Genomic DNA, 27,755 nt, shown 5'->3' on the forward strand with positions numbered 1-27,755 from the left:
ACAACTGGTAAAACAAAATTATAGATATTGTAAACTAAACATTTAAGGCATGTTAAATAAACATTTGGTAAGCATTTTCTGATGAATAGTTTCATTACTGATATCCGCACCTTTTGGCGTCTACTTTCCACTAAACACATGAGCTGGCAACAGTCCTGCATATGCAAAGTGTTCATGCAGACATTTTAGTATTGTAAAGGTAATGAAACATTGTGCCTATCTCGTTACAATACTTTAGCATAATTCTATTTCTATTTTAAAATTAAGTCAATTAAATGAACATTAAGTGATTACAAAGGTATTGTGTGAAAATTGAAGAAAAAAATGGTTTATATTGTAGATGTAGAATGTATTTCTGTAACACTTTTGAAAAATGTTTAGAAAAAAACATCTTTTGATTCATGTTGAAGTATTTTTTTATTCTTTATTGTAAATGGAAAAGCTGCATTTACACAAAAATAAACTTTTTTAAAAAACAATGTTTAATAAATGTAGTGGATGTTTTATATTTACTGAAAATAAATTGACGCATTTTGTATATATATATATATATATATATATATATATATATATATATATATATATATATATATATATATATATACGGTAGCAAAATGCCTTTAAATAGTTCTTGAAGGAACACATTTGACACTGTTAAGGTACAAAGTGTCTTGTCACTGTAGTGGTACCTTCATGAATCTCATTTGTACCTTTGATGAAGGTACAATATTGAATATGCAGGTTTTAAAAACCAAAGGTACATTTTGGTTTGCCATGGTACAAATCATTATCTTAAAAGGTACAAACTGCAATGGTACAAATTTGTTTCTTTGTCTTAAGGTACAATTCTGTTCCAAAAAAAGTACTGCCCCAGTGACAAGGGTTTGTACTTTCTTTGGTACAACATTGTACCTTTTTTTTCTGAGAGTGTATCACAAAAACACACTTCAGTTTAACCCTCTTCATGCTGTGTATTATATGAAGCTTAGTAACAATTACTACTGAAATTCACAATGGCTGTGTTTTAACTGCAAGGTGCTGTAAAAATGCTGCAGTAAAAATCAGTTCCATTTACTGACTTCCTTTTTAGTTTTTCTCATCATTTACGTAAAGTGTTTTATGCTACATGTAATATTGTAGAAAACAATGTTGTGTTTTACCATAATGGTAAGTATAGCTGTTTGTGACTTTTATATGTAGCATTCAAATAAGTTATGAGTTAGTGAATTATGGTGGTTTGTTGTTAAAGTTAAATCTGTAAAAGCTGAAAATAAGCTGCTGTAATTATGGTCTTCTGGCATTCACAGCTGTCTTTTTTCATAAAACATTATTTTTTAGAGTCATTTCTGTATTCATTTAATTAGCTAGTATCCAAAAGAATACCATAGGATTAACCCAGCAATAGTGCCGAAAATGACAAAACCACCAAAAGCAATAGCAATACTATATTTTCTGAAAAAAGCTACAATTCCACCGGATTTATCTTGTTGTCCTCCTGGGTTTAAGGGTATCTGTTCTTCATCCTGATATGAGTGTGTACTTGCAAAATCTTTTGGAACAAAATATGAAGCACATTTTATATAAAATACAATCTTTTTTATCCCTCAACATTCCTCAATTGTTTTAAGAATTGTATAATTAATACATTTTGATATAACATTGCAAGAGAATCATATAGAAGAATTTAAACTTGGAATACTTACTTTGCAAGTAATATGAAGTCAGATTCTGAATTGGAAATAAATATAATAAGATAATAGTATTAATACAACAAAATGGATAAATTCTGGATAAAATCCTTGTTTAGAGACTACAACTTCCAATTAATGCAATAACACTGGATGATTAATCTACAACAGTAGATAAAGACAATATATCAAAATCATTAAAAAATATATAAAACTTTGTTTATTTTTGTAAATAAATTGTAGTTGAGAAAATGCCATGAAGATAGCCATGGTGATAAGCAGACTTACCTTGGACTTGATGTACCTCGCAAGTTTCTTGATTGCATCTTTATTCTTCTGACAATTCATGAACCCTTCATCCTCGTTGAACAGAAAGTCCACAAAATATGTATTCTCTTTCTTTATAGCATTGTTGGTGTCTGGTATGGTTTTCTCAGGGTCATTTGTAGGATAAAGCACAGCAATAATAACTTGTTTGTCAGCTGCAAGGCAATTCAAAGTGCATTGTTAAGTGGATCATAAAAAAAATCTGTAAATATAATGTTTTATTGTGAATTTCAGCTTTAAACTTGTATGTAACCTGCAACTTCTTTAAGATTGTTGATTGCAGCATCAATGTCAGTTCCAGCACGAGAGGCGATGAGGCAGAAATACAGTATGAAATCACAATACACAATGGAAGTGGCTCTCAGGCCAGATACTTCCTTACGGAGATTTTTATGGAAATCATCTATGAACTGATCCATTGTCTGGTCTGTGTACAAAAGTAAAAAATATCATGTTAAAAAGGTCACATGAAAACAGCACTTTAAAATATCTTATTATTATTATACACACAATGTTTTAATTCAGTGTTATTATAAATACATTTCTTAAGACATTCATACTCTGACACAACTGCACACCCACGTAGCAAAATATCTCTGGCCCAGCTTTGGCCCACACAATCAGCTTTTGCTGGGCCCACATACCGCAGTGAATTACGGTACATGTCTGGACCAAGTCTGGTTTCTAGACAAGGACAAAATATGGACCATATCTGGACCAAGTCTCTGCCAAGTTAATAACACATAACTGAGCCTGAACTGGCAAGATATGTTGGTGTGTCACGACTGCAATGAAATTGATAAACCCATGAATCAAAATAAAATACCATTCCCAAGGTTTTTTGGGGTTTTTTATAGGACAACAGTATCTCCAGTGGTTCTGTGTGGAGTTGCATGTTCTCCTCGCGTTCGCGTGAGTTTCCTCCGGGTGCTCCGGTTTCCCCCACAGTCCAAAGACATGCAGTACAGGTGAATTGGGAAGGCTAAATTGTCTGTAGTGTATGATTATGAATGAGTGTGTGTATGGATGTTTCCAAGAGATGGGTTGCAGCTGAAAGGGAATCTGCTGTGTAAAACATGTGCTGGATAAGTTGGCGGTCCATTCCGCTGTGGCGACCCCAGATTAACAAAGGGAGTAAGCCGAAAAGAAAATGAATGAATGAATGAATGTACATAAGAACATATTTTAGAGCAGTAATCACAATACAGTGAAACCGTGATATTTTTATCCAAGGTTATCATACTGTCAGAATCTTATACCGGCCCATGCCTGCATTGCACTTTAGGCGTGCTATGGGCATGCTGTTTCTCGAAGTGACCTAATTGGTAGAATTTATTTTCTTTATTTAAAAATAATAAAAATGTATTTTAAATGTGGGTCAAGATAGGCCAAAATAAACATGACCCACATATCAGTTATTAACATCTGGGCCAAATACTACATTTTACATCTGGCCCAAGTATTGTGTGCCGCCTTAAAGACGGTGCCACCTCTGCCAAACCAGGGCCATGTTTGGCCCACATGCTGTATGCCAGTGCCAGATGAATTGCTAGTGTGCAAGATTTATGCCAAATCTGGGCCAGAATTCTTTGCTACCTGGGCAGTGGAGGGGCTGTGTGCAAAAATAATCTAAGAGTGTGACTAGGCTACTTAAAAGGATAGTTCACTCAAAATTACAATTTCATTACTCGCACTGAACATTCTAGTTCTGAACGTTTATAAACTTGTTTCTTCTGCTGAACACAAGATAAGTAGATGAAAACTATTTAAAATATGCCTGTAATTAAAACAGTTTTACTATTTCTACTACATCTACTTTTTTAATAGACATGCGTATGTGTGTGTGTGTGTTTGAACTATTTTGAAATACACACGCGACATTTTTCCAGAGTTATTGCTGATTATTTTTATTTCAGGAAAATAAACGTCGCGTAAATGTATATTCATGACCAATATTGTTTACCCTTACAAAAATAGCCTACAGGAATCCTGCAGGATTTTCATTTTTTTCTGCAGGAACCTGCTGGTATCCTGTAGGAATTATGAAATCCTGCAGGACAAAATGACAATATGTGCAGGCAATTCCTACAGGTTTTAGAATCATGCAGTACTTTTTACAGGAATCCTGAAGGATTTAATTTTTTCCCCTGCAGGATAGCTGCTGTCCTGCAGGAATTATAAAATCTTGTAGGACACATTGACAATATGTGCAGGAATTTCCTACAGGTTTTACAGTGAATCCAAGCAAGTTAAAAATCCTGCAGGATTTTATAATTCCTGCAGGACTTGCAGGAGTTATTTGTTGTAATTGGAATGAAAGAAATTCTGTCACTTGTTGTTGGCAATTTAATACGAGTTCTAACAGATAAACAATACAACAAACAAACAAAAAATGAATAAATACATCAATAAAAGTATACGAATAGATTATAGGCAATTGTAAAAATCAACCATTACTCTAAACCATTCAAATTATGCATTTATGCAAACAATTTTATTTAAATTTAATATTTAATATTTAAATTTATTTCTATACTTTTTTAATGTCATTTATTAAAATGTCACCCATCTGTTTGGTTGGATGCAAAAAAAAAAAAAAAACTGCTAGACCGGTCCTTGAGGTAGACACATGTTGCCATATGTTTGTGCATTTAATGAGTTCAACAGAGTCTATCCCTCTTTCTTTTAAAATGTTTGTTGCTGTTATCCCTGATTCTCTGTATTTTTGACCTGAGCAACCCATGTTATTCTGTGTCCATTGCCTTTTTGTGGCAGCTGGAACTGGTGCCTCTTCATTTAAGTACACATTTTATTCCATTCTTATCCTTTAAAAGAAGCAGGTTAGGGTTATTGTTAGTTGGATTGGTAAACATAATGTGTTTTCTGCAGTGTTAGAGTAAATTTAATTAGTAAATTATTATAAACATTTTAAATAAAATAAGATATAAATGCAAAATTTAAATTAGATAAAACATTGCTGCCAATAATGTATAGGTCTATATTATAAACGTATAATAATTACAATATTTTAAGTTAATAATGACTACTACTAATATGTGTGTGTATTATTTGGCAAATGGACTTGGTTAAAAAATTAAAACAAATATTCTTTATAAACATACTTTTTTCTTTAAGAAAATAAATTGTTTGTATGTGGAATACGTGTGTTTTACTAAATCTGCTTTACAGGTTCACACAGATAGTCTTTCACACTTAAAAAGACGGTTGTTTTCGCCACCTACTGGCGTAATAATGTAGTTTTCATTATAAACTCCGGTAAAATGAATCATTCAGAGAAAAGATTCAGTTCATTGAGATGACTCGCTTCACGTCGCCGATTCGAATGCACGTCAGTCAACTGTCACCAACCGTCTTCTGAAGGTAAAGTACTTTTCTTAAGTTATTTTATTGTTTTAGTTATTGTTAAAGTGCTATAATTACTGATCTATGTTAACGTTAAATCAGTAAATTGCTTTGTAACACCCAAACAAATGCTTTTTTCCTTTTAAAGCCGAGATAACGTTAACAATACTAGTTTATTGCTAACGTAATATACCCAGGCCTACTACCGCCGGCGCCTATATCAAAACTTAATTTAAAAAATGGCTCTATTAATTATATTTTTAGCATTTGCTGCTTATAATTGATGCTAATGTAGTTTTTTGTTACCTCAGAAATCATTTTGATCGCCGGTCGGACAGCAAACTACCTGTTGTCAAACTACAGTCAGCTGAAGCCACCAGATAAATGAATGATATATATTTGTGTGTATATATGCTTGTGTGTATGTGTGTGTGTTTGGGGGGGGGGGGGGGGGTTGTCTGTCTATCTATCTATCTATCTATCTATCTATCTTATAAAATGGGCAAAACATGGGTGCTAGTGGAATGAAGGGAGGAGCCACCGACCTGACATTGTTCCTAAAAAGAACCTACTGAAAAATAACTTTGATCCTGGAGATGTTGTGGATGTTGCCGATGAGGATGAAAGTTCACCAGCCACAGTTTTAGACCGTTTCTAAGGTATTTGTAAAGGTTTTTATGTGTTGTAAAGAAATATGTGTTTTTGAAACTACAGCAGAAGTCAATGATTTATTGTAATTATTTAGCCTGACATGTTTACTGTTACAAAATATTAAAAATTTGTCCTAAAATAAAATATATTGTGTTTTTGTTGTTTTTTTTACTCGGATATTAAAAAATAACTTATTTTAAAGCAGTAATCACAATATCGTGATATTTTTATCCAAAGTTATCATACCACCAGAAACTTATACCGGCCCATGCCTAATCATGATTGAAGATAAGTATTTTAAACTTTTAAAGTATTTTTTAAGTATTTATTTCTCTTTAGACAACAAAGAAACTCTCAGGAGGAGGATGTTCAGGAAAGGGGAATTTACAGACACAGCACAGAAGAAATTTCCAGATGTACCAATAAAAGTTATCAGGGCAGCACTCTGAAAAATTAAATGATGAGCACAAGTTACGAGTAAGGTAATAATTTGTACAAACACACACACACACACACACTTGTATTATCACATTTGTGAATTGGAGAGTACAACAAATTTTTTTTTACAATTCTATTTGCTGAAATAATAAAAGAAAACTTCAGGATGGTGTTATCAAGACTTACAGAAAAAGGAAAATAAAATAGTGTGAGACTGAGAACAGCAGCCTGAAGAGGGAATTATGTCAGATCTACGATCCTGTCCCCATAGACACTTCATTAGATACTCCTCGCATAAGCGATCATTTGTTTTTTGTAATTTGATGCAAAGATTATATTATACATAAATACATATAAATGTACATACATTTAAAAAATCTAAATATTAAAAACTTTAAGGTATTTAGGATGCTGATGACCGTTAAACACATCATAACAGTTTTGTGAAAATGATCCATTGGTTGTTTATGGGGATTCATAGCTATAATGCTTTTTATACTGTAAAGACTGCATTCTGCCCTACACCAGGGAAATGGAGTAAATGCAGCCTGAATTGGATTCTGCTTTGGTCTACTTTTTTCTTTTTTTCTCTTTTTTTTCTTTTTTAAACAATTTTAATAAAAAAATTGTGAAAATACATTGTTTCATTGTGAAATTTCTCTAACTTCGTATCTGTCCTGCACGATAATCCTGCTGGAACTGTATATTTTAATAGACCTGTAGGATTGTAATTCCTGCAGGAATAATCCCTGCATAATATTCCTGCAGGATTCCTGCGGGGTTATAAGATGGGGGTATACATTATCTGTCTCCGCAGTTACGTTTGTTCTGTGAGTATGGCCTCAGGGCACTTATTGTCGCCTGCTCCACGAGCTTGTAGCACCAATAAAATCTTACTGTTATTGCTTTGGGCGGCACCCTAATCGCGAACAGGTGACCTCTCTCCCTCTCTTTCTTGGATTAATATTTAGCTTGTGTTGCAGCAGACTGGACTGTGTTCAAACTTGTGGAGAGCAAATTGAGCAACCTGATTGTCGTGAAAAAACAAAGGATACTTTTTAAAGCGGATAAATTTTAGCCTGATATTTCAATCGACTTGGTCACGAGAGATGAACGCTAAAAACATTTTTTTCTAGGCTCGATTGGTAATGATGCACTTTCATTCCCCAAAAACACATTTGCACAATAATAATACTCAGCACACATTTTACAGTGGTATATTCGCAATTTTTGGGGAAGTGAATTAAAGTAAAACGAAGTAGGTTACTCACTGATTTTAATCTTGAGACGCAGAGAGAGGATTGTGCTGCTGCTTGATGTTTGAATGCTGGATCATGAGTCACTGTGCCGATGTACTTTCCTTTTCTTTTTGTTCAAGCTTGACTTTCACTTTCGTAAGCAAAGCTATAAAAACAGCTTAGTCAGGACAGCTACTCTAGGTTATAGTGTTTATAGGTGAGTGTAAGGGATTTATTGATAGATTAGCACAAAATTATGTTACTTTATTGTTTTTTCTTATGCTAAATAGCCTAAGTATAAATTCATTTAGGAAGTAGCCTACAAATATGGCACAAATAATTGACCAAGTTTGCCCTGCATGTATAATTCCCAAGCAAGGTATATTATAATTAGGCCTGTTGGCTATAATAATAATAATAATAAGCTATTTGCTAAGTCAAAAAGCACAGAAACGCTACGTTTGCTCATTAATGTATTAGAATGTGCATTATATTTAATAATTTAGCCAATGTTATACAGTTTTCCTCTAGTTGTATGCCCTTTTCACCCTTTCATTTCAATTAAGGTGATGGAGATGTGACCGAGGCTTAAAATAGATCATTTTGATAATATCGATCATAAGTTTGGGTCTGTTTTTAAGCTCAAGCTGCGGTTGCAGTTTTGTCCCCAGAGTGTACAATAGTAGATATATTATTTGTGACAGCGCTACCTAGCCAAGTGCGCCGTTTCAGCATTGTGATCAATACAGAGCAATTTCGCTAGATGGCGTCAGTGCACACAGACTGAGAACCAGTACAGTTTAACTAGTAGAAGAAGAAGAATGGTTGTTGTTGTCGAATAAATGTAATGAGATGTTTGGCAGGAGCTGAATGGGGAGCATGTCGTTTCTCTCTTAAAAGAATATATAACGCATTGGTAAGATCAACTATCGATTATGGATGTATGGTATATGGTTCAGCAGCTAAAACTCATTTATTGAGAATTGAAGCAATTCAGTCTCAGGCATTGAGAATATGTTGCGGAGCATTAAGAACAACACCAATTACAGCAATACAAGTAGAGTTGGGTGAAATGCCTCTAAAATTAAGAAGGCTTAAAATAAAGACAAGATATTGGGTCAGCATAAAAAGCCAAATAGCGAATCATCCAGTAAAGGCAGTACTGAAAGAATGCTGGGAATATGGACAAAAAAAGATGGATAGTTTTGGATGGACAGCAAATGAGACGGCTCAAAATATGGGCATAAGTGACATCCATATAGCCCCAGCTGTGCCAACTCCTGCAATTCCTCCTTGGCTTTTTAATGTGCCAGTAATTGATTTATATTTATATGAGGAAAAACACAAGTTGGAATTAAATATGCTAAATGAAAAAACATTGCAACAGTACATAAATCAATCATACTGCAACTATGTACAGATCTATACGGATGGTTCAAAAGATCCTAAATACGAGAAAACCGCAGTAGCAGTATATATCCCAAAATTCCAAGTTAAAATATCAAAAAGAATTTCAGACTTTACTACAGAAATAGTAGCTATGCTTCTTGCTCTTCAGTGGATAGAGGAAGTGCAACCTTTAAGATCAGTAATATGCACAGACTCTATGTCAGTATTAAACAGCTTAACTACTGGAACATCTAACGCAAGACAGGACATAGTGAATGAGGTGATGCAAAATTTATTTAGAATCAGACAGTGTGGACTTTTTGTGAGCTTCTTGTGGATTCCTGGCCACATGGGAGTAGTAGGAAATGAAGAGGCAGATCAACTTGCAAAGAAAGCATTGCAACATACTCAAATAGAAATAAAAATAAGTAAGTCAGAGATGAAAAGCATGATTGCAAAGGAAATAAGTAGGAAATGGCAGAGGGAGTGGGAAAATGGAGAAAAAGGCAGGCATATGCATAGTATTCAAGGATGTGTGGGTGTTATTAGAAATAAGTTTGCAAATGATGTAGTGATAACTAGGTTGCGTGTTGGTCATTGTTTGCTAAACCAGTATAAGTTTAGAATAGGAAAGCATGAGACAGGTTGCTGTGACAAATGTGGGGAAATAGAAACATTAGAACATGTAATTAAAGAATGTGTTGCATATGAAAAACAGAGAAGTCAATTAATTAAGGGATTAAACATTTACGGGATAAATAATCTGTCATTTCAGACTTTATTAGGAAATGGTGCAAATCAAGGTAAAATAATGCTCCAATTAATTAATTACTTAAAAGAAACAAAATTGATTAATAGAATTTAAGAATAGTTTAGCAAAATAAAGAAATTGTAAATTTATTTAGACTTTAAACTTTAAATTTGATTTATTTATTTTTATTTTCCTCCTATCTTCTCCTTCCTGTTCGCTCTTCCCTCTGGTAATCTCATCCCCTCCATTCATATATATAATCTTTTGTTCCCATGCTTTTTCCTACATTATGCGCTCCACACTCCTATCCAGTAGGTGGCGGGAATGCACCATGTAAGTTGGTCTGCCAACCGCCGTTAACCCCACAAGAAGAAGAAGAAGTTGTTGTCGTCTTAAACTTCCGGGCATGGCGGAGAAGAAGATAGCTGGTATGTGTGCTTTTCATATACGCCTCTGTAAACAGTTGGTTGATTACTGTGCAGAGTTAAATTAAACATAGCCAATAAATAATAAATCGCAATGTTTGTTTCTCATTGTTAGCTTTAGCCTACACGTGTAAACAGCTTAGCATTTCATCCCTCTGCCAGTCCGCATATCTGATCATGGATGTCCTGTTGTCCATAACGTTATATGCTGTCTGTCCTCCTCAGTCCGCTCGCAGGACCCGGGCCAACGGCGGGTGCTGGACAGCGCCACGCGGCAGCGTCGTTTGAGCAGACAGCTCGAGGCGCTCGAGAAAGACAACTTCCAGGATGATCCTCACGCGAGTCTCCCGCAGCTCGTCAAGCGGCTGCCGCAGTTCGACGAGAGCAACGAATCCGGTAATGAATGGAGTCGGTGTTGTGCACCAACCCCGTCCATCATACACGCATTAAACCGTATTTTAAGGTAGGGGTGTCAAACTCCGTTCTGGAGGGCCCCTGCACAGTTTAGTTCAACCCTGCATCAACACATTTACCTGTTGCTCACGTTTCAAACAAGCCTGAAGGACTCAATTAGTTTGACCAGGTGTGTTTAATCAGCATTGGAACTAAACTATGCAGAGCTGCGGCCCTCCAGGAACTGAACTTGACACCTGTGCTTTAAGATGTGCATTCTTCTCCGTGTTTCTGACTCTTTCTGTTGTACTCGCCTGCTGGATGTTGGTTTCTAGGCAAGCGGAGAAAGAAGACGAGAGGGGACCATTTTAAACAGAGATTCCGCAAAAACTTCCAGACTCTTCTAGAGGAGGAGGTGAGGCATCGGTCAATCATAGTTCAGCATCACAGAGGAAATTCATTCATTTTCTTTTCGGCTTAGTCCCTTCATTAATCTGGGGTCGCCACAGCAGAATGAACCGCCGACTTATCCAGCACATGTTTTATGCTGCGGATGCCCTTCCAGGTGCAGCTCATCTCTGGGCCCATACACACTCATTCACACACATACACTACGGACAATTTAGTCTACCCAATTCACCTGTACCTGACTGTGGGGGAAACCAGAGCACCTGGAGAAAACCCATGCAAACGCGAAGAGAACATGCAAACTCCACACAGAAATGCCAACAGACCCTGCCGGGGCTTGAACCAGCGACCTTCTTGTTGTGAGGCGACTGTGCTACCCACTGTGCCACCGTGCTGCCCTAGTTATAACTACTCATTTAAAGTAAAACATATATTTTAGGTTTACATATGTCTCTATCTTCGTGTCAGAGAGAGAAAGAAGTATGTATGTGAGAGCACAAATTCACTGACTGAATTATGCCATTGGCTCTACTTGTGGTAAACCTTTAGCGTTGCAGCTCTCTTTGCAACTGATAGTTACAAGTCATGTTCTTCACTGTTTCAGTTTATAATATCAATATTAATCACCATTGCTGATTAAAAAGGGTAAACATATGCCAGACATTCACAAATATCTTTCACAGCATTATGTTTTATGCTGACTCTAGGATCCAGTTTTCATTGCTGTTATTTTGACATCATAGAACAATTTGTTCTTTAAATAAAATACTGCTATGATTGACGGTATAACAAGCATCACTTTCTAGTATAAAAGGAAGTTGAAAATGCTCAAGTAAAATGTCTAAACTGTATAAAAATATTCTTAATTTTTAACAGGGAAGCTGAACATTTCCTCTCTTTTTGGATTTCTGGATAAACGCAATTAATTTATTCTTTCTTTCTTTTTTTAATCCAGGACTTAAGTGTTAGTGAGGGTCCGAACTATCTGACTGCCTGTGCGGAGCCTTCAAAGATTCCTCAGCGTCATTTCTGTGCAGTGTGCGGCTTCCCTTCAAACTACACCTGTGTGTCGTGTGGTGCTCGCTACTGCTGCGTCCGATGTTTAGGAACACACCATGAGACCAGGTAATAAACTCGCTCACATATATGGGTGTTGAGAAAACAACAGTACTTTAACAGAGATCAAAACAATAAATGGCATATGTGACCTATGACCACAAAACCAGTCTTACTTATGTTGTTAGAGTATATTTTTGGCAACACTCATACTGAGTCAAAGTGATTGATATTCTTTTGTGCATAAAGCGTTAGAATATTAAGCAAAGACCATGTTCTATGAAGACTTTTTGTTTTTAAATTTTTAGATTTTTTCAGAATTTTTTGTTGTTTTGGCCCTCAGAGTTCAGATATTTTAAATTGTTTGTATTTTGGTCTAATATGGACCCTTTTCACAAGACTATTATGACAAGTTTAACGGTCATCATAGTCTTAAGTCCTTGAAAGTTTTTAACATTTTGATTTTTTTATTTTTATTTTACTGTATGAACATTTATGCAGTGGTGTTGCTAGACACAGCTCCCCTTCAAAAAAAAAATCTCTATATGTATGTATATGTGTGTGTGTGTGTATATATATATATATATATATATATATATATATATATATATATATATATATATATATATATATATATATATATATATATATATATATATATATATATATATATATATATATATATAATTATGAATAAATAACAGTATTATTGTTATTATACAATTAACATTCTAAATAAATAACAGAAATTAATCCTAAATGTAACTGGAAAACTATCTAAAGACACAACTGGAGTGATGCTAAGATAATTTAAAGGGGCAGCACTCAAGTTTACCTTATTTTGTACACTGGATTCCACTTTAATGAAAATATATTAAACAAACTCGATTAATGTAAGCATTTAGCAGAAAACGACATGTTTTACTTTAGATTTTAGACCTAGGGTGCAGCCATCTTGGCATGTCGCCGTGTCTGACGTCATGGGGTTGGTTGAGTTTTTTTCAGCTGATCAGAAACAATGGAAGTAAAGGAGACTGTAAAGCCTAATTTAACCCAATGCGTGAAGTTGTGGACGTGGAGTTGCTGCAAACACAAGCATCAGATGTGTCTAATATAAAAGTATAGATATTTATTCTGTTTTTCTTTTTTTTCTCTTTTAATTACCGATCATTTTATGCGCTTTGATTCACTCTCTGCGTTACGTTGCCTGACAGCCTGTCTGGGTTTCCACCATGATTGTAAATGACTGAACACAGAGACTAAACAGCCTAATTAACCCCAATGCATGAAGTTGTGGATGAGCACCACAGAGCTGCTACAAATACAGGCATTTAAGTGTCTTCAGTTGTCTTTTTCTTTTGTTAAAACCTTTCATTTGATGCGCTGTGATCCTCTCGCGCTGCTCCAGCACTGCCTTACGAGGGCATTTACATTCAGACTAATTCAACAATTAAAGTCATACATGACTTCACACTTTACTAAGTCACATCTGTGTAGGTTATGTCAAGACATATTTCCTTATCAAGTTGATCAACATGTATGAAGGATAAAAACCCGCCATAAGAAACAAAACCCCGATCTCAGTTTGGTTTGAACACGAGGCAGCGGTGAGGGAGGGTAGCAGTAAAAAGTGAAAGTACCCGAAAGTAACAAAAGAAAGACACAACTGAAGACACTTGAATGCCTATATTTGTTGTATTTTCAGCAGCTCTGTGGTGCTCATCCACAACTTCATGCATTGGGGTTAATTAGGCTGTTTAGTCTCTGTGTTCAGTCATTTACAATCATGGTGAAAACCCAGACAGGCTGTCAGTGTAACGCAGAGAGTGAATCAAAGCGCATAAAATGATCAGTAATTAAAAGGGGAAAAAATAAAAACAGAATAAATATCTATACTTTTATATTAGACACAGATCTGATGCTTGTGTTTGCAGCAGCTCCACGTCCACAACTTCACGCATTGGGTTAAATTAGGCTTTACAGTCTCCTTTACTTCCATTGTTTCTGATCAGCAGGAGAAACTCAACCAACCCTGTGACGTCAGACACAGCGACATTCCAAGATGGATGCGCCGTAGGTCTAAAATCTAAAGTAAAGCACGTCGTTTTCTGCTAAATGCTTACATTAATCGAGTTTGTTTAATATATTTTCATTAAAGTGGAATCCAATGTACAAAATAAGGTAAACTTGACTGAGTGCTTCATTTCCCCTTTAAGAAATCTTTTGCATGAATATTAATTTATTAAAATAAAATTCTATAGACAATTCAATAAAATTTATTTAAAAAAGGTGTTTTATAGAATTATCTGTTGTGTGTTGTCTTAGACCTGACTTATGGCTGAGAATTTGTTTTTAAGTCTTACCTCCCTGACTCGTCATCCCTCCTTTTCGCTTCATACAAAAAAATCTATCAGGAGGCATGCTTAGTCTAAATAAGATCACCATCATATTATTTAAACTTTGTTTTGTTACTTGCAAAACTCTCCGCTGCATAAAAGGCGGTTTCACAACGCATGAGCGGCACAGCAATTTTTTCGGCATGCATGTTTACAACCGGGACTGACACCATGAGCAAAGCCGCTTATGCGAGGTGTTTGTAATGCAGTGTCTATAGGGCTGAGAATAGATTTGACGTTGTTCTGGCTGCCGTTATCAGTGTTACACTATTTTTTCCCCCTTTTTTTAGTCTTAATAAGTTTTAATAACACCATTGGGGAGTTTTTCTTTCATTATTTCAGCAATTAGGATTGTGAAAAATTATTTGTTGTACTCTCCCATTATCTGTGCTCTAAGTTTTCCAACTATGACTATTTCTGCTGCTGAGAAACCCGGAAATGTGAAAAGGGTCTATTATTGTTTTATCCTAACAAAGCATGCAACAATATGAAATGTATTTATTTAGTATTATATATAATTTGTCATTTTAAAGTCGTTTTGTGGTTCAGGGTCACATATGGGACAGATGGGGGGGGGGAAGCAAGCAAGATGTAATAATTGTAGATTATGCTTCTTTTTCTTTCAGGTGTCTAAAGTGGACAGTTTGATCTGGTTTGACGTATAAACAGAAGTAAAGCAAGCTTGTGGATCATACAGCAGTTTTACAAACTTATATTTTTTGTATACCTTATATTCCAAAGTCAATACAGCCACTTACTCACACACAATAAACACATGAAGTAAAATAACTATCTGTCATCCTGGCATTTCAGTTTAGATTTTATATATTTAAATCAAATGGTTACACTTTTTTTGGCAAATTAAAGAGTAGCTGTTGAAGTGTTAAGTGGCGAGTAAGCTTTGGCTCTGACATATTTAAAGTAGCAGAGTGAAAAACTGCAATTTAAGTATTTTCAGAGTAAATTACTTCACTTGGCAGAAAGAAAAGTCACATGGTAGTACTACGCACCCAGTACAAGTTTTTATGAACATTGTTTTGTAAGTATTCTTAAAGCTATTGTATGTAAATATATGTACATAATTGTGTATATTGTTAGAAAAAGTTGTGTTCCGGAACAAATAAACGAAGAAAAGAAGTTGTAAAAATGTGCTGCTTTTATAATCTTTCACACGAACCGACATAACAAAATACATATATAAATCATTCATATTAAAATAAATTTTTAAAAATGATTTTCTCCAAAAGTCTTCATAATAAACACTAACATGTTTTAAATTTTCAGTGCAAATTTACAGAACAAAGCTGAGATAACCGTAAGCAAATCTTTTGCTTTCCTCAAGGATGAGTGTTTTTGTTACAGACAAATGCCCTTCTTCATACGATCTCCATATTCATTTGCTTCATTTTGTGCTTTGAATAATTTCAGAGAACAAAGAAGTGAAAACATTCACACGGAACAGTACAGAAATAAGTGCATTGTCCTTGTCTTACATCAGCCCCACATTATTTTCCAGTCAGTTGTTTAAATGGCTTTGTGCTTTCCAGCGCTGCTAAATGAAGTGCAGCTCGTGTGTGTCGGCCAGTCCGTAGCTAGTCTTATGCTTGTGGAAAAGATCAGCCAGAGACGCCATGTATAAACCATGGTAATGATCCACCTGTTCTTGAGTTGGGATTTTCACCAGAGGGACGTTTATGGGGCAGCCCACTGGAAGACACAAAGGTACATTGCAGTCATACCAAAAAAGGGCCACTTTAATCCAGCTTTTCAAAACTTTCGAATAGTTGAATCAATTGCTATGCAAAATGATACACTGTTTCAAAGCATTAGAAACACAGTCAATGCAAACACCACATGCTGGCGACATCTGCTGGTCAAAACTAAACGCAACAAACATTGTGAACTCTAAATTTAAAATATAACCTATGAATGCACTTAGCCTGTAATCTAATATCATTAAATATGAAGTGTCTGAATAATATGATCCTTTTATATAATGTTTGTTTCATGGTGGCTTCTACTAAACAGACCAACAAGAAACCTAACTAATTTTATTCCATAAAGGCCTCACTAAAGTTATTACAAACTAACAAAACTGATCCGAGATGATGTAAAACCAATGAATTCTGTTCAGTAATTTGCCACTTGGAGGCAAACCTTCACGATTTATGGTCATTTTATGGTATTTCACAGATGGAGAACCATTGAGTTTTTGAAAAAATTTGATATTTCGTTATGATGTAATAAAACATTGTTTACTAAAATCACATGACCATGCCAATTTGATATATGCTCCAAACCACTGATGCAAAACCGATTTGAAAAGGTTTCAAGATGTATGAAACACTTTTGTAAGCAGCCATCACTATTTTAATCTGAATTTCAATCTGCTTTTTAAATGTTTCAGTGGCAGACAGACTGATACGTGTTACAGCTAAAAAAGAATCAAATCTGATGAAGTGAGATGCAAGTCTTTTGAACTGACCCACAGTGGTGACTGGAAGTTTGTACGGCAGAAGCAGCCACCGGCCTCCTGTGAAGATACATGGAGCAAAACCCATAATCTGCTTAAAAAGAACCTGCAGCCGTCGACCCACACTGCCCTCAGACAGAACCACCTGCGGGAACAGCTCGTTCTCTCCGAAAGAGTACACAGGAACCAGGTCTGCCCTGAGCACACAGCGAAAGGATGGAGGAGATGTGATCAATCATGTAGAAAGGTGAAAAGCATTAGAAGCTGGCAGTTGCTGCTTATAATATCGGTGTTATTACACTAAATTCTTTTTGTATGTTTGATTAGGATTTCATTCGTTTTCCTCCCATATTGCCATCATGTTGTTTAGAGCGGTGGTTCTCAATCAGGCAGCAGGGGTCCACAAGGGTGTAAGCAACTCGTGCTGCAAGATGGCTCATAATGATATAAAATAAGACGGTAATATTTTAAGATTTAAATATTTGTGAGCTGTCTTGTGGATTGAAGAAGTGAAACACCAGGAAATATTTTCAGGTATCCTCAAAGCAGAATGCTTTAATGAGAACTCACCGTCGCGGTGTCATTCATCGAAAAATCTGAACTATTGCAGCCTGGCACTGGCACACTTCTATTTTGTTAGACAAAAGACACAGCCGTGCCTCGAACTTACAATTAACATTACTTTGGAGATATAATGCTGTATTTCACACATACGCAGTCAAATCTGATTCCTCAGAATATATCTTACAATGTAAAAACAGAATTCATATATTTTAAGTTTAAATTTGTAATCCAAAAGCTGTCATTGAACTTATTTCAGTCTATTTATCCATTTATTTGACTCTAAAATGTTTTTTATTAGTCATAGCTCATGGCATAGATATGGCGCATTTTTAGAAGTGTATAAAACACAATTGATAAACATTTATTTGTTTATTTAAGTGATTCTTATAATTGCTATATTTATAATTGATATGATTTTTCTAGTTATACAAAGCTCTAAAACATTCAGTATACTATAGCAAAAAATATCTCTAGAAAAAAATATTGAAAGGAAACGCTTAAGAACGAACAATCAGTAGTTGGTTCTGCTGGAATTATGGAACTATTGTATTATAGGGTGTCACGGTAGCGCAGTGGGTAGAACGGTCGCCTCACAGCAAGAAGGTCGCTGGTTCAAGCCTTAGCTGGGCCAGTTGGCATTTCTGTATGGAGTTTGCATGTTCTCCCTGAGTTAACGTGGGTTTTCTTCGGGTGCTTCGGTTTCCCCTGCAGTCCAAAGACTTGTGCTATAGGTAAATTGGGTTGGCTAAATTTTCTGTAGTGTATGTGTGTGACTGAGTGTGTATGGATGTTTCCCAGTGATGGGTTGCGGCTGGAAAGGCATCCGCTGCGTAAAACATGTGCTGGATAAGTTGGGAGTTCATTCTGCTGTGGTGACCCCTGAATAATAAAGGGACTAAGCCTAAAAGAAAATGAATGTATTGTATTATATTGTCACTCCTAGTTTCAGCAAATAAATGTTAAATGAAAATGTAACTTTTCAACAGTTTTTTCACGCTTTTAAAATAGAAGCGCCATCTACATCATTGCAAGATATTAAATATCTTAAAAATAAATAAATATTTAAGTATTATAATTATATAAGTATTTCTCTAGAAGTTTGACAGCTTTTTCTTTTTAATATTTTTAAACAGTCTGAGAAACAAACAGTTCATGAAGGGGGAAATGTGATACGTTTGATCATTTTCAATATTTAAAGTGTAATATTGAAAATATAAAGTTGTCAATATTAATGGCACTAATAATTGCAATCAACATTAATTTGAGGATTAATACATAAAGTATAAACTTTTTAATCTAGAATTTATGCAAATAACCGCAGTGTTTTCTTCATCTCGAGTTTAAAATTTTAAATGAACAGTGTGAATATTGATAGTATTATCAATAAATTGAATTGATATTAATGCAAATCCTTCTGTGACTCCTTTGAAAGTTTGCTTATGCCCCCTGGTATGTCCCAGTATCTGCTTTAAAACAAGGTTTTATTTCAGTCAGCTGATACTCTGTCTTTTTATCTTCTTGTCTCTTTCTCACCCGTGTTCAAGAGCCAGTCGTACAAAGCCTTTCCTGTGTTTTATGACCACAGTGTTTACTCCTGTAGAGGAGGTCAGTGATTCCTCTGCTCCACCAATGATGATGACCACAGCGTTACCCACACCAGTTTGGCTCAGCAAATAATCCAAACTCGCCTTACTGACAGGCAGCAATCCTTTAAAAAAAAAGAAGAGTAAATGAAGAAAAACTTCTTAAAGGAACAGTCCTCTTTTTTGGGGAATAGACTTACACCTCTGCTAGAGTTAAACAGTGTAGGTTTACCTTTATTTAATCCGTTCATTTGATCTCTGGGTCTGATTGGAGAACTTTCAGCTTAGTTTAGCATAAATCATTGAATAAACCATTAACACCTTACTCAAAAATAAAAAAAAGTCTGACAGAAAATGAAAAGTTGTTATTTTCTAGACTAATATGGCTAAGAACTATACTAGGTAACTAGTTACCTAGCTGGGGACTATTTTCAGATGCTACACAATATCAGTGTGCCTGCTGCAGCCATGGTACAGCAGGAAAGTTCCTTAATTATTATGCCTGAATGATAGTATAATTCCTAGTCTTGTCACTATCAATATCATCTAGAAAATAGCAACTTTTCATTATTTACAAATTTATTTTTTAAAACAGTGGAGTTTTCCTTTTAACGTTTTTATGTCTCTCAATGAGTCTCACTGAAGCTAATTTCTTTACTGACCTGCAGCTAAAATGTAATCCCTGAAGAGAGGAAGGCGGAAAAGTCCAGCTAAGATTGCCAGAGTGGACCGTATTCCAGGAAAGGTTTCCGCAAATTCATTGCGGTCTGTGCTGAAGCAGGAGAAGGCTCCAAAACACATGATGCCGTGGGGGTGACAACCCATAATATAGTTTTTATTGGGATTTAATTCAGCAGTCTTTACCAGCTGAAGGAATAGAGAGTCACACAGGAGATTCAAGTGTGTCACATAAACAACAGATGTTCATTTCTGGGTATAATGAGAGTCTTCTTACCTTCACTGGAAAATAGTCTCGCAAGTGTTTCCATACTTCCCAGCCTCTCACAAACTTTGTTCTTCTGCCACCTAGTGGACAGAGAAAACATGAACAATTTCATCAACTAAGACTTTTAGCTCAAACTATTAGCTGTTAATTAGCTGCTTATTAAAAGTTAGTAGGGTAGTAGTTGGGGTTGGGTATTGGGTAGGATTAGGGATGTAAAATAAGATTGCATATTATAAGTGCTAATAAACAGTTAATATCTTAATAATAAGTAGGTAATAAGCCAGTAGTAAATGGTGTGAATTGTTATTTAAACGAATGTGTTGCCTACATTTTTAATCCAGAAATGTTTATTTTTATTGTGTTTACCTCTCTCAGGTGTGTACCAATCATAGATCTGCCAGGTGAAGTACAGTGTGGGGAAAATCCACAGAGAGGTGAACATCAGGTAGATCATCAACAGTAGACAAGCCACTCCTGTGTATACACACAAATACAGCAGTGGTAGAAATGTTACAATGTCAATCTGGCACATATAAGGCAATGATGAGTATAGACACTGTCATATAGCATCCATGAGCACTTGTTTCCTTTTTTCTGTGTAGGTGCAACAGGTCTCACCTAAAAAAAGAAATGACAACACTAATTGTAAAACACTTATATCCTCGATTAAATCCTTCCATGGTGACCTTCCCCCCTTCTCCTTTACCTCTGAAACTAAGAAAGAGGACGAAACACACAGAGAGAAAAAGAAACATGTTAAGGTTGGTCAAAATGTTTTCTTGTTATTTTAGTTGAAATGACATTTTGGAACGTAAACATATTTATAACCAGGTTCAAGAGATTTTTACTGTAAATCTGTATCATACAAGATGAAGTATCTTCACTGAATAATCCAGCAGTCTCAGTTAACAGGATCAGAAACAGTGTTGCCAGATATAGCTGTCTTTTTCCAACCTAAAAGCAGTTCAAAACCCACCCAAACTCACACAACACACTTAAAATATTAGATTAATATTTAATTAAATTTATTTAAATAAAAAATTAGCCAAGTTACTTTAGCTGTCACAATTTATCGACCATACAGCAACCAACACCAACAGTCACAGAACCACAACGGTAAAATGACAACATAACCAGATTGCATCAAAACACTGCGCCCCTCCCTCCAACCCACTGCACTTATTGTTATGTAGTTTACACTACCTATTAGATTTTGTAGATTTAAATTGTTTAAAGATGATATTTTCATATTTTATATATCTAGCTATTATTAATATTGATTTATTATTATATCTACAGTACTATGATTTATTACTATTATTTTACTTTATTTTCTGACCATGACAAACATATGCGAGTACGAGAGAGACAGACAGGATTTTGCAAAAGATGTTAGATTCCTTTAGATTCACAACAGTATGCTGAAGAACTCGGCTGAACATCTTATTGAAACAAAGGCATCAACAAACAGAGGAGTTGTTGTCACTACTAAATGAATGGAGTAGCACACAGTTAAGCTTTATTAATTTATTTCCAAATGAAATGTATATATTTCAAAACCAGCCAAATTTGTCAACCCTCTAAGCCATTTTTAACCTGCACAATCTAATTCAAAACCACCCAACCTGGCAACACTGATCAGAAATTAATCACAAATCTTTAGCTCTACACTGAAATCTAAAACTTTATTTTAGATCTATACCATTTAGATACAGTCTGTATACGTGCATGGTAAACATTATAGTCTAGAAATTCTATGGAATAAGAATGTAACGATGATGCCATTTCAGAAGGTGGGTGTGTTATCTTACCATAGATGGCCAAAATTTATTTTAAAAATAGAAAAATAAATGCAAGTTTACTGTAAAAGTATAATTTTAAGCATAATTGTCTGTAAATTATTATACTATTATACTGTGGTTACAAACTATGGATTGGATACTCTTTCATAGTGAAGTCACCTTATAAACATAAGTAAATCTGCATGTACATTTTGATTACTTGATTTTCCTATAATCGGTTATGCAGAATTTGATTTATGTGACATTTAATGCATGTTATGCGGATGGTGTTTGGTTGGTACGGTTCTACATTGTCGTTGTACACTAATGGCTAGTTTATTATTCCTTGTTCATAAAAAAGGGGCAATCTTAATGAACTTTAGCCTAATTCATTAGCCTATGTGGCTTTCTATTTTACAACCAGTGCGTTTATGATGCTTATCAGCATCACAGAGCAGATTGCACTTCTTTAAATGACTGCCATATTAACTTTATATCGTTAATGTATACAGTTAGCCCATAATGGCTTTTATTAAATATTACCAAACCTTTTTAAAACTAGCTTATTCCAGAGTAATATGACAATAAGCAAATATAATTTTTAATATGTACAATGTGACCCCACTTGGGGCAATGATATATGTAGCCTAATATGACCCACCACCAGCAATTCAAATGTACAGTTTGCAGTTTTTTTTTTTAAGTAATGAAAACGTTCAGTTTTACAGCAGAAAATGCTAATTAATATTTACATTGCAGGCCCAATGATATAGTGATAAAACATTTGAAATTTAAAAATCGAGTCCATAAGTAAATCCACTGTAGCCCTAAATGTGGCTACAGTGTTGCATTATGAGTTAACATTCAGCTACATCTAAATACATTTAAAATGTTTTATAACTATATGCATTAAAATAATTTTACAGTACCAATATTTTTGAGAGCCTACCGTTATCTGTTCCCATTAAAGTGGCCAAGTTTAGTGATCCCGTGGCAAACGAATCCTCTTCCTCACTTCACTGACCGAAGTCTTGTGTTTCTCTTGCTCGCACTTTGATCGGTTCAATTGGTCAAACAGATAACGATTCGTTGTCTAATCGCGTCATTGCAAATGTATGTGTGCAGTTTTTGGACTGGCTATCTGAGGTTTACCTCCAGCCACTTTTGACTCCGCGTCCGCATGACTGAAACCCGTGTAAACGACCCTTTGCTTTAGCGTGAATCATTTGTTAATAATGGAGAAACAATTCGAGTCTTTGCTGTCACGACAAGGTGACTAGAAGACGCCGCGAACACCTACTTGCGCTAGAATATGTCGTAAAGTCGAGAAATATCATTTAATATCCATTTGAGTTTAGGTGAATGTATGCTCCTCGCCTGTGTTACGTCTGTATGAGGGTGGAGCGACTGTGTGTGTGTTTGAGTGTGTACGCGCGTCTGCCTAAAGTCCAGCTCATTCTACCGCTGCATTTAAAAAATGTTGCGAAGTGATTGGTTCTCTCAACTTGTTGCTTCATGAAGTGTTTAGGAAATCTGGTGCAATCTTTCTTGTTAAACTAGTCTGACCGGGGATTCCTCTCAAAGAATGAACCCAATAGTCAGTGTAGTTAAAAGCTATAATTGGTATCAACACAAATTTTTATCAATGTGATTGGTTTATGTGGTGGAAAGAGTACTGAATAATTATACTCAAGTAAAAAGACCATAACTTGCCAAAATATAGAGTAAAAGTATGTGTTTTAATCCTACTAAAAATATGAGTAAAAAGCAGCCCTTCTAAAGGTATTCAAGATTTGTGCCTACAGGCATGCTGTGAAAAATACTCCTCCTTATGCCCTGTGGGTTAAAAAACACACACAAATATATATATATATATATATATATATATATATATATATATATATATATATATATATATATATATATATATATATATATATATATATATATATATATATATATATATATATATATATATATATTCTATCAGTGCTATTTCTTTTAAGGGTGTTTCAAAATTAAATTATTTCCTATTAATGGACTTTAAATTTAAAATGTGTGATTAATTTAATGTGAAAACTCAACACATTAATATGTGCACATATAATCACCAGACGGAAAGCAGGTTTATGCGAAAACTATGTAACCTTAGGGGCAAAAATCTAGCTGTGCTATGTTAACTCTTATGCATGTTGAGCCCTGACTAGTCTCAGTCTCAGACGTCATACCAAGCACCCCCACCGACCTGTGGCTATGTTTCATGCATGCATATGGCACCAGTCCACCTAAAAACAAGTCTGATTGGATGAAAAAAGCTGTGATGTTTACATTGATGACAGTGCTCGTTAATAGAATTTCATTAAATGCAGGATACTTAAAACTATGCAAGACTCATGTAACTACATTTGTGAAAGACATCCTAAAATTTCTATGAGGCAGTTCAATGGAATCTAAAAATATTTCTTAACTGGAATGCCAACTGCATTGGGACCATTTGTCATAATTTTGAATTTTCCCTGAAGATTCAATTTTGATGCTTTGCCCCTTTACATATCTGCATATGCTGGTGAAAATGAAAGAACAGAACAGATACAGTAGTTGGAAATTTATTCCTATGTTCAGTTCTCCAAAATTGCTAGCTGGAATTAAATAGTGGCAAAGTTTCTCAAAACAGACATGTCTTTCAGCTAAGTCCATATCACTGTAAATGGTAATAGCATTTTGAGTTTTAGCAAAATGTCTTCTGAGAAATTCATGAATGTGAGTATATCTTTATGATGATGTTATTAATTTGACTAAGAGCTTGATTATTAAATTCACTGCATAAGTGCACACACGTATGCTTATACTCACATTTTCCTCACTTATGGCAAAGAAAAAAAACATTCAGTTATTCTGTGTGTTTAGTCATAAAGATAAAAGTGGGACATTTTTCAAAACAGTAAAGTGTCTTTTTATTGGTGGATACTCACAAATAAACAAAAAATAGTTTTATAAAACAAGGGAAACCATAACTTTCAGTCATGTCCGTCTCTGTGATCATTATATAGAAATGTGCCATATAGAAAAGTCTTCATGTCCTACACTGTAAAAAAAAAACCTCTTGCCTCCTAAATGTTTTATAGTTGGATCAAAGTAACTTTTATAGTCATCAGTCAATCTGACTAAAAGTATTAAAGGGCACTTATTTTACCCCTTTTACAAGATGTAAGGTAAGCTTTTGGTGTCCCCAGAATGTGTCTGTAAAGTTTTAGCTCAAAATACCCATCAAATATTTTATTTTAGCCTCCAGAATCTGCCTGTTTCGGTGTCTGAATACATTGTATCTGTTTTTGTAGTCTGTGGCTTTAAATCCAAATGAACAGCTTCTCCCTGCCCACCGCTCCCACATGTGTGTCTGCTTCTCATCATGCCTTCTGTCAGATAAACAGCAGAGTGATAGAGACAGACTCGGATGAAGCTGAAATACAGCTCATTAGTCAAAAATACCAAGTAAGTTTATTTCATGTATTTGTGGTGGAGTTTATTCAAGCCTTTCTAAAATGATAAGTCTCAAACAAATCCTGTTTGTAGTACACACACACACACACATATATGCGTGTTTACCAGCCTGATCTCACGAGAAAACATAAGTATTTTACATTTTGTCAGTATAGTGGCTAATTCGTACGAATTTGTATGAGTTCAGTTATGCGAAATTGTATGATTTTAAAAAGGAGGCGTGGCACCTAACCCCACCCCTAAACCCAACCGTCTTTGGGGGATGAGCAAATCGTGCGAAAATGTATGAATTAGATCATACGAATTCATACGAATTAGCCACTAAATCAAAAAGTTACGAATTGCCATGAGATTGTGTTGTGTTTACTGACACCATCCGGCCGTGGTGATTATAGCAGTTGAGAATTACATAGCGATTTTACTCTCTTTACTACAAACATACGTGCTCTGTTTTAAAAATGTTTACACTTATAGAAATCAACGTATGTTTTAATCCCACTTTATTTGCGAGAAAATTTTCTATATATACATGTTATTATAGAAACATGGCACCTGTGAATCAATTCGGTGGGCAGGGAAAACTACACTCCTACTTCACGTTGCAGTGGGCCTCAATATCCATAGGTTTTGTGTCTGATTTTAACATCAGGAAATAAAAAATTAAAAAAGACTTGTTACATTTATATCACTCCAATATGACAGTGGACACACTATACATACAGACAGTTCTGTCCAAATAGCTTACAAAAGTTGATTTTCATCATAGGTGGCTCATCATTACTTTGCACATAGCAATTTTTTGATGTTGTTAACTTTATTAACTGACATTAAAGTAACCTAAATACATTTTTCATGACTTTTTGTCATATAATTAATTACAGTGTATTGATTTCTTATATGTGTGCTGACAGATCGTTTAGATTATTGATGCGTCATTGTTGTAAACTTTTAAAGATGTTGGTAAATAAAAATGCATACCAGCTGTTATTTTACAGACCTTTCCACATCCCTAAACATGACGTAGCACAAAACGTAATAGTTTGGTCAACCTGTCAGTCAAATAGCATTGTGGGCAGTCTTTGGCAGACCATACAAAGCAGCCAAAGTTTCAAGACCTTCAGCCATCAATTTGAGGTCTGGTCACACAAGACTAAACTAAACCCTGACTAACAAGCTACAAATGTCTACCAGTTGGTGCCGCAAGCTGGTGCAGCACTAATAGAATACATGCAATGTATGCATATATTTGAAAACGTAATATTCTGTAGCAGATTTATTAAGGCTATTTGGTGATTTCAGTCATCATACAGTAGGAATCCTTCATCATCTTATCAGTGACATGCAGTCTGAACAGTCTCTTGGTTTTTGCGTGTAATGATTTTGTGTGTTTTTGGACACTTTTAATGCATCCACACTGTATGTTTGCCACATTTATAAAGCATTCGAGTCTTGAGGTAAGTGTGTCATGCAATTTTATCTATGTGCAATTAGATTGGACAGAATCGCATGACAGATTATCTTACTTGGTCAATCACTGTAGATAAGGAAAATTAAACATAAAGTGGTGAAAATGAAACTTGTGCAGTAAAAGTAGTGATACAGTACAAAATATGTGTCCACATAAAATAACACTTTACTTAAAAAAAAAAAGTAAAGTACAGTTCCTGACAGAAACTACTAATTTACAGGAATTTAAGTATTTGTTATTTGCTACTTTACTCCACTGTGTATATGGTGTAGGCCTCTTATAAATTCGGAAGTGGAAGTCATTTTCAGTTCTATTGAGGAGTGCAAAGAAATGACAGTGAAATACTTAACTCGCCTACATACACCTTGCAAGTAATGAGTGTAGTCACGTTTACCTTAAATCTTGTTGGAAATTTTGGAGAGATGATGTATGCAACCACTTTTTCACACCAGTGTATATTGAATTTTTATTTTTGCTTTATAGGAATATACAGACAGGACACAGATTAGGTTTTTCCTTGAGAAAAAAATTAAATATTGCAACCTGTATGATCTTAGTTGTATCAATTTACTTGGTGTGACAGAAACTGTTATCAACTGTTCTATCAAGTCAACTATAAAGTCAGTTAACTATCAAGTTTATTTAGCAGATGCCTTTGTATCCCACATAGGACATAGCAAGTCACAAAGAACTTATACTTCGTATTATTATCATAAATTATTTATATTTATATATTTTATAATGGGACATTATTTTAATAATTGTTATAGTTTTCAAAATGTCTGTGGTGAAACCTTGTCTTGTTGCAGCATGATCAGTCACATGGCTTCAGTTTTCTAGCTTCAAAAGTTGTCATTTAAATGGCCTCAACATAATGATTTGTGCCATCTAGTTATACCTCTGAGGTGATATGGGC

The 27,755-nt window shown here is 34.9% G+C and overlaps 3 protein-coding genes across 4 annotated transcripts; 1 reads left to right on the plus strand and 2 right to left on the minus strand.

Moving 5' to 3' along the window:
• Nucleotides 1–610: 610 nt before the first annotated feature.
• On the minus strand, nucleotides 611–7,819 carry si:ch211-271e10.2 (uncharacterized protein LOC101886059 homolog). Its single transcript, XM_056458308.1, has 5 exons — nucleotides 7,739–7,819; nucleotides 2,269–2,442; nucleotides 1,977–2,170; nucleotides 1,704–1,728; nucleotides 611–1,549 (listed from the first exon to the last, which is right to left on the minus strand). Exons 2-5 carry the CDS (start codon nucleotides 2,432–2,434, stop codon nucleotides 1,365–1,367), a joined length of 570 nt encoding a protein of 189 aa, XP_056314283.1. The 5' UTR covers nucleotides 2,435–2,442; nucleotides 7,739–7,819; the 3' UTR covers nucleotides 611–1,364.
• Nucleotides 7,820–8,542: 723 nt separating this feature from the next.
• Nucleotides 8,543–15,645, plus strand: znhit1 (zinc finger, HIT-type containing 1). Of its 2 annotated transcripts, XM_056458309.1 has the most exons (6): nucleotides 8,543–8,621; nucleotides 10,158–10,273; nucleotides 10,496–10,666; nucleotides 10,999–11,078; nucleotides 12,027–12,196; nucleotides 15,150–15,645. In XM_056458309.1, the coding sequence occupies exons 2-6, from the start codon at nucleotides 10,252–10,254 to the stop codon at nucleotides 15,169–15,171; spliced, it is 465 nt and encodes a 154-aa protein (XP_056314284.1). In that variant the 5' UTR covers nucleotides 8,543–8,621; nucleotides 10,158–10,251; the 3' UTR covers nucleotides 15,172–15,645. The 2 variants fall into 2 exon arrangements, with proteins under 2 accessions (XP_056314284.1, XP_056314285.1); XM_056458310.1 differs by lacking the exon at nucleotides 8,543–8,621 and having other exon boundaries at nucleotides 10,142–10,273.
• A 16-nt stretch (nucleotides 15,646–15,661) lies between these two features.
• mogat3b (monoacylglycerol O-acyltransferase 3b) lies at nucleotides 15,662–23,275 on the minus strand. The gene is made up of 8 exons (XM_056458311.1): nucleotides 22,820–23,275; nucleotides 20,708–20,803; nucleotides 20,456–20,563; nucleotides 20,099–20,169; nucleotides 19,806–20,010; nucleotides 19,094–19,268; nucleotides 17,009–17,193; nucleotides 15,662–16,230 (listed from the first exon to the last, which is right to left on the minus strand). The coding sequence occupies exons 1-8, from the start codon at nucleotides 22,833–22,835 to the stop codon at nucleotides 16,076–16,078; spliced, it is 1,011 nt and encodes a 336-aa protein (XP_056314286.1). The 5' UTR covers nucleotides 22,836–23,275; the 3' UTR covers nucleotides 15,662–16,075.
• Nucleotides 23,276–27,755: the final 4,480 nt, after the last annotated feature.

Source organism: Danio aesculapii, chromosome 5 (genome assembly GCF_903798145.1).
Source record: "Danio aesculapii chromosome 5, fDanAes4.1, whole genome shotgun sequence".
NCBI lineage: Eukaryota > Metazoa > Chordata > Actinopteri > Cypriniformes > Danionidae > Danio > Danio aesculapii.